The 7707-nt window shown below is 38.2% G+C and overlaps 1 protein-coding gene across 1 annotated transcript; it reads left to right on the top strand.

The window, feature by feature from the left end:
- Nucleotides 1-848: 848 nt before the first annotated feature.
- Nucleotides 849-1394, top strand: LOC104069621 (39S ribosomal protein L13, mitochondrial-like; the record flags this gene model as incomplete). The annotated part of the gene is made up of 2 exons (XM_009575659.1): nt 849-935; nt 1269-1394. Coding segments are annotated over 2 exons (213 nt in total), but the record flags the coding sequence as incomplete, so codon positions are not given.
- Nucleotides 1395-7707: the final 6313 nt, after the last annotated feature.

Genomic DNA, 7707 nt, shown 5'->3' with positions numbered 1-7707 from the left:
GCACAGGGTTTCCTTCTACTTAGAAAATTGCTCATAGGTCTCACCCTAAATGCCTTGCTGTCCTTCATAAAACTCTTTATCTCTCCTACAGTTGCATGCCTTGTTTTCATTTACAAATGTTCCCCTTCTGGGAGAAATCCGTAACAATGTGTTTTGTATTTAAATTACAGGCATCTATACTAGAGTCCAAGAGAAATCCTGTTGAATTTTGTTACTTTTCAGTAAGCATCATCTAGTGTAAATGTACAAATTCTATTCGTTCCTGATACTCAGAAGTGAGATTGTTCGTCTGGAACTAGTAGCAAGGGAATAAATATATAAATATACATAGTATGTTCATAATGCAATGTATTGGTATGTCAGCTTTGCTTAAGATACGATGCATTAATTGTATAGAAATTTCAAACACAGCAAATTACAGTGTTAAACTAGTTGCTGGGAACACTTGATAAATTTATTAGAGCCTATTATTTTTTTTTCCTCAATAACATGTGCATATAAATGTGCAATGTGATACGGAGTTACCACAAGCTTCTCAATTCTTTTCAAAGTTGAATGATCATATGTGATCATCCACAATGCTAAATATAGCTCTTAACTTTGTAAGCTGAAATTTTCTATATGGCTGTTAGAGTAAGTGTTTATATAACAGGGAGTAAGTATTTCTTCTTCCAAAACAGTAAGTGTAAAGCACCTTCTGAATGTGTTGCCAGAGTTCTTCAGCATGAAAGAAGTTGACTGAAAAGAGGTTCAGTGACTAGTGGAATGGGCAGAGGGAAACACAGCTTACCTTTTTCATGTTATTTGTAGCCCGTCTGATTATTTGTTACCATGTTATCTTTCCTCAGATTGTTAAACTGACTGTTTATAGAATGCTTCCGAAAAACCTTCAGAGGAGGACTATGATGCAGAGGCTGCACCTGTTCCCAGAAGATGTGAGTAGTCATGCAGTTACGTTTTCATTCCTGTGTGATTTGGAGGTGAAGAGGGAGTGTTAGCAATAGCAAAACTCTTGTCATAAGAAGGTAAATTAAGAAAAATCAAGCTGCTTTTTATTTATGTATCTAAATGTAGTTGAAATGCTGATGCTTTTTTCTTTACTATTTCACAAAATTGTAAGATATAAGATATGTGAGATTGTGTTCTGTATTTAGGTCAAACACTTATCATGAAGAATGCATTAGTGTTGACAAATTTTGGTCTGGATTTGGGGGGGGAGTGGTGTTGGTTTTTAAACAATCAGCTAAGACTGTTTTCACCTGCCTCAGGTTATTCCAGAAGATATACAGAAGAATCTTCTACAAGAGATTCCTCAGCCACGTGCAGTCCCCAAGAGGTTAGATGAATATACACCAGAAGAAATTGCTGCCTTTCCAAAGGTTTGGACTCCGTAAGTATCTTGAATTTTTTTAAAAGGACACTTTGACTGAGTATGTACTATATAGGCTGTCACATTATCAGTAAGAAAAAAAAAGTAATGATTTTTCTCTTTATGTCATATTTTTTTGGAGAGAGAAGGTCATTAAAGCAAAGAGCAGTCATATTAGAAGGGAGTGGTTGCTAAGTTTCTTGTATTTCTGGCCTTTCTTTTAATGAGAAAAGCTTTACTTAAAATCATATTTTCAACTCTTTACTTCATCAAAATGAGTTGAATAAAAGATGAGTAAAAAACTTGATTACCCTATTTGAGTTGTATGTCCTCTGCAATATGTAACTGTGAGCCGTAGCCAAAGCAAACATCACGCGGGTGTGTGAGGGAATGATTCATTGCAGGGGGTAACCCTTCAGATTTTCTCCACAGGAAGGGAAAGAATTCTGCTATATTAGACCTCGGAGAGTGGATCTTTGGGACGGAACGTACCACGTGTTTATTTTGATAAACAGTTTCTTTTCCATGTGCAACATCAGTTCCACAATAGTTGTGTGGCATATGAATGAGTATTTGTGGTTTGCTTTATACCACCACATGCAGCACTGAGTCAACCTGCTAGTGAAAATAATGCGTTACATTCGGGTCGTTTTCTGATTAGTACCAGTATGATTTTTCTTGTATTTATTTTGTGAGTCCTATTCAGGCTCAAGATCCCATTACAGTAGTCAACAGAGAAATTAATTTTGAAAGATGGCCCCTTTCCTGATTATTCTAATGAAATTTAAGAAGAAATGTAACAAGTAGGGAGATGTGAAAGGTGAAAGGTGTAAATAAGCTAACACCAGGACCAACTTGATGTTCTATCTCCAGTTAGATTACTGGTATTTCTATTTCTGTAGCAGTTTTTAAAAGGTTATGTTTTCCTTTGTCCTGTAAAAAAGTGTTCCTGTGTACTTACTCCTACGCTAATCCTAAAAAATAGATTTGGTATGAGTATGAAATGGTATGTCATCCTATTGAGTAGTTCCACTGAACCAGATGTTAGCTGCATGTGGACAGAGGTCAGCTGGTGAAATGGTAGTAGCAGCTTATTTCTCATGATCTCTCAGGTGTCTTGATAGTTGAATGATCACAGAATGGTCAAGGTTGGAATGGACCTCTGGAGGTCATCTGGTCCAACCCCCCTGCTCAAGCAGGGCCATCTAGAGCTGGTTGCCCAGGACCATGTCCAGACGTTCGTTAGTATCTCCAAGGATGGAGACTCCACAACCTTCCCAGGCAACCTGTTCCAGTGCTCAGTCACCCTCGCAGTAAAAAAAGTGTTTCCTGATGCTCAAATGGTACCTCCTGTGTTTCACTAAGTCTTATTCAAATCAGTAGGACTTCAAAGTGCCAGAACTGAATACTTCCTATTTTTACAGGAGCATTTAATAGGTTCAGCGTAGGTTTTCATGTCCAGCTGATTGCAGAACACTATTAGAGAATGATCTGCAGCAACTGCATGGTTTAGATTTGTAGCTAATAGTGACTAGATAGTAGCAAGCCTTGTACAGTAGAAAAAAATCATCATACAATAGTGAAACCAGTAACCCTCTTTCAAACAAAGGAAGCCTTTGAATACAAAGAGAGGAGGCATTTTATGTAGAAAGGTAAAGTTAATCTGGAGGAACAAAACTGAATTTGAATTAATGGAGAGAAGGGGAAACTCGCGTAAGAAGAATATTCTTAAATGATCTATCAGTAAAAAAAGAAAGCAAATAATTTTTAGTGCATGGCCAAAACTGTTGGTATACCTTTAAAAGGGGCCTGATGCTTTTTGCTTGCTAAAATTAATATTAAAGGGGTTTTTTGTGTTTGTGGGGTTTTTTTGAAGTAAATTAAACATTTTAAATTACAGCATGCATTTTCTCTGCATTATAAGGCACATGCAAATAAGGGCATTTACCCTTCATAGGCAGCAGAGATATGTGGACAAGAGATGTAATTTTTTCAGAAGAAAACTGGTAATAAGATAACGTAAATCCACACATGAGTAGGACCTTCTTGCAATTCAAAAGCAGAGTGTGCTCATAATTCCTTTTATGGGCCAGCAGCTCTCACTGCTTAAGCCAGACCAATACATTTAAGAAATCCCAGGAATATATGTAGGACAAATGTCTGTATCCGTTTTGCGTGTATTTATAGGATTTGTATTCCTTTGAGGGGAAAACTGAGTAATTTTCCATTGTTCTGTCACATGTTTAACAGAAACCAAAATAATTTTTTAGTGAAACTTGTTAACTTTAGTGGGCTTTTGCTTGCAAATCCTAGTAATAACAGGAGACAGTTAGTCTGTGACATTTATCTAGTCTTAAGTCAAGTGAAAAAGCCTGCCTAGAACTCTGTATTTATGTATAATGTGTATTTGTGCTTGCACATCCAGACACATAGTAGTCGTACAGAGTTGCACTGATTTTGCATGTCAGACAGGATGAGACCTTTCACTTGTGGAATATTTTTTTCTCTGCTTTTATGATTGAACTTAGTGAAGCATGTGATGTCACGAGGGTTGACTGTATCACACGACTACTAAAGATGCACAGCATTTTGCTTTTGTCTTTTTGGATGTTCTCCCTGTCTTGCAGTTAACGTGTAGGTTCTGAGTAAAACTTTTAAGTGGATTCAAAAAAGGGAAGTGTATGGCCATCAGTGGCTGTTAAATATGGTTCTCCAGATGTGACTTATGGCTCAGGAAGTTGTAAATATTGCTGTATGTTTATCTTGTTTGTTTAACTTTTTCTCTGTGCATCTACCACGGAAATGATGGAACTTCGATGTGACCTAGAAGGGCAGATCTTATACGTGTATAGTAAATAAATGAGCAGTTGCCAAACAGCCTGTCTTATGATAAAATTTGAAATCTATTGAATTCCTGATGCTGGGCTTCTTTTAAGTGCCAAGGGCAAAGAGCTGTGGGAATGAAGCAAGTAGAGTATGATCTGGCGTCTTCCAGATGATCAGTGCCAACTTGCGCTCTTCTGCTCATTTTCAGCATGTAGAATTTAATGGGTTTTTTGGTAGGAAAAATTTAAATATCAGGTGAATGTTGTATGGAGAACACCTAAAAGAAGTATGTTCTGCACACAAAAAAAGCATGTTTGTTTATATATCAGTATCTAGACACTCCTTTGTGATAGTGCTTGCTTAATGTGGGTTACTTAGGTCTTTGTTCTAAAGTAGGGGAAGGGCATTGACAACATAAAAAGAAGAGCATTTTGGAAATTACTTGGGTTTTATCGTATTTCTCCTATGTTCTCATGAATGTGCGTAATACTTTCAAAAGCTTTTTAAAAAATCAGTTGTACTTAGGCTCCTGATCCTAAGTGATACTAAAATAAAATCTGTGTGTCAGTTCTGTGTAATCTGAGGCACCTCAGTATTACAGTCTCTGTTGAAAGGGAACAAAGTCCAGTAATGCCTTAAGCCCTCTTCAGGGTGGAAGTAGGTAGATTGATTTTGATTTTTTCTAGCCTGTATCAGCTATACAAATTGCTATGTTTGTTTTTATCGTCACTACTGGATGGAATTGAAAATGCTGAGATCTCGTGGTTCCTATGAGATTTCATTGGATTAGCCCTGAAGAAATTTAGGCACTGCACCAATGTCAGAATTCTACAGTACATTGGAGTAAAGCTGATAAGCCTCTCATGCTGTATGGTATATTATACTCTCTGTATAACTGTCTTTAGTATTAATACTAACAAAGATTCTCACACGATAAGATAATTTAGCACTGAATTGGAAGCTGGCACTTAGCTTTAACTAACTAATCGGGAGTGTCCCTTTTGTCAAAGGAAATGGTGTTAATGCTGCCAGAGCTTTTGAAATGCTTTTCTTTGTCCCCAGGCACTGCTGTAGTCTTGCTTGAGTTCATCTCCTCAGCACTGGGCCACATTAATTGTACTGACGTGTAGGTGTGTGTGGCAGAGGACAAGTAAACTTGGTGCCATCTAGTTTAGTCATTGCTGTCAAATTAAGTTTCCCAATAGCTTCACGTTAGCATTGAGAAGACTGCTTGAGCGTGTTGATCCTTGGGGAAAATCTGCAGGTAAGAACACTATTTTGAAGCTAGATTTGAAGCTAGAATTCCCCTCCCATCATTTCTTGGAACCATTCCCTCCGGAGGAACTCAAAGCACAGAGAAAATACGCATTCCCTTTTTTATATTTCTCTCCTCTGCAGTCTCGTCCTGATCGATTTTTCGGTAAGTGCTATCTGTACACAGTCTTTTTACTCCATGCCAGTTACAGAGGTTGGGGAGTGCTGCTGTCTTAGAAGCCCTGCAGCAGATTTCAAGGCTGCATGAGAGGATCATAGTGCTTCTCCTATGGGAGGGGTGGGTAACTCAAGTGGCTATCCTGGTGAGAAGAACCAGGGGAATAGGTGGACCTGGCAGGAATGGAATAGAGGGTCTGACACAGGTGTGAGAGAATGCTGGAGAGGAGTGGAGTTAGTGGGCTTTGGGTGGGGTAGGGAAAAACGAAGGGGAGTTTGGGAGAACTTTAATGCTCTGGGTGGAGAGACTGGGCCAGAAGTTTCCCTTCAGTCAGCTACTCTAGCTAGAGCTCCTTTTAAGGGGAGGAGGACATACCTAACACTGCTACCTTTGCTGTGTTGGACTTTAGTCCTACCTTCTTTTCTGCTCTCAGGAACTGGTCAGCTCTAGCAGAGGGATCAAGAATGAAGGTGGTTATCTACCATTTCTCCACTAGCTGCAGGACTCATCGCTGTAGTCGCTGTTGTAATTTCAGCTTCTTGTCCTGGCCTGCAACCAGACCATTGTGGATGTCAGATATTAGTGTCAGATAGATAAGTTTTAACTTAACCTTCAGCTCACTTCTCTGGCAGTTTTGACGTTGGGAAGAGTTTCCAATTTGAAGTAATGGGAAAAATAATAATGCTTTTCGTCCTGACTGAGGGAATAAACATATTATTGTGATTCTCTAGCGCTCAGAGTGCTATGGGGGGAAGGGCTTAGTTGTGAAATAAAAGATACAGGATAGAGCAAATTTGGTAAAGTAACTTTCTGATGTGAAAAGTAAAACACAGAAGTCTGTAAAAAGGGACTTAAAGTGAATTGTCACGGTCACTGTTCTGATTAAAGTGCCAGCTGGTGTGTCTGAGAATAGACAGCTTTGCACCAAAGGCACTAAAAGAAAGGCTGCATGAATATCCAGCTGTAATAGACTGTATTCTGAACTTTTTCAGTGTGTGTGAGCCCATGGAGGAAGTAGTGTTTGCATTGTTGCTTCTACAGTCTTTCAAAGGAATAAAGATTTAAGTATTTACATATTCTTTAATGATGTCAGCTTTTTAGAGGCGTATAGCAAAAACGTTCTTTTAAAAATGAGTCAAAAAAGGGAGAAAAAACTGGCAGCTTTGTTCAACAAACCAAAGAGAAGTTAGTTAAAATACAATTGTATAAATCTAATATTCTTTATAATTTGAGATGTATCAAAAAAACGACTGACATCAAAATTGTTTCAGAAGAGGAAACGTAAAGGGAATACGAGTTGTTTTTTTGAAATCCAAATATTGCAGGAACACGTGTATCTCAGAATGCAAAACTGACTTTCTGTTTGGGTTCCTCGTCATTTTATTCTTTTCCAGCTGACAGGCTGCCCGGAGAGGTTGTGGAATCTCCAGCCTTGGAGATGCTCAGAACTTGACTGCATGAATTCCTGAGCAACCTGATATAATGCTAAAGTTAGTCCCACTTTGAGTGTGGTCCCTTCCGATGCAAATTATTCTATGGTTTTTAAATATGATGGAAGTAAACAAACATAGATAGTAAAATAGATTAATATTTTAATAAACTGTGTTGCTAGTAGTATTAGTCCTGTTTGGCTTTTCCTTGGGCTATTGTTTGTTACTCTGTACTAGGGTCTTAGAAGTCTGGGTGAGAGCACACGGTGCTAAAATGAGTAGCCTTTTCTTGTCCTCTGTGTCCCACGTCCTGCATTCTGCATTTGGGATATAAAAGACCTATATGTTTATTGTTGTGTACTTTGGACTGTGAGCTTCTGTAGAACCCATAAATGGCTTCCAAGCAGTAAGAGTAGTCCCTACAATAAACCAGAAAAGGAAGGATGCAGAAAAACTATAAACTCACATTTTTTCTTCTGATGGTTTTAATAAGTCTTCCTGCCTTACATGACTTTTGTTTTTAATTATTATTTATCTTCCATGAAGTTCTGAGCCTGGTCACCACTCTGTTTAACAAAGGCTAGAGGTTCAAAAAGGAATTAAATTCCTCTGAGAGTGATTAAAAAAAAAAGGAGTTAGAGGGAGACAGT

The sequence above is a fragment of the Fulmarus glacialis genome, unplaced genomic scaffold (genome assembly GCF_000690835.1).
Source record: "Fulmarus glacialis isolate BGI_N327 unplaced genomic scaffold, ASM69083v1 scaffold14284, whole genome shotgun sequence".
In the NCBI taxonomy this organism is placed as follows: domain Eukaryota; kingdom Metazoa; phylum Chordata; class Aves; order Procellariiformes; family Procellariidae; genus Fulmarus; species Fulmarus glacialis.
This window is presented reverse-complemented; position numbering and strand designations above follow the sequence as displayed.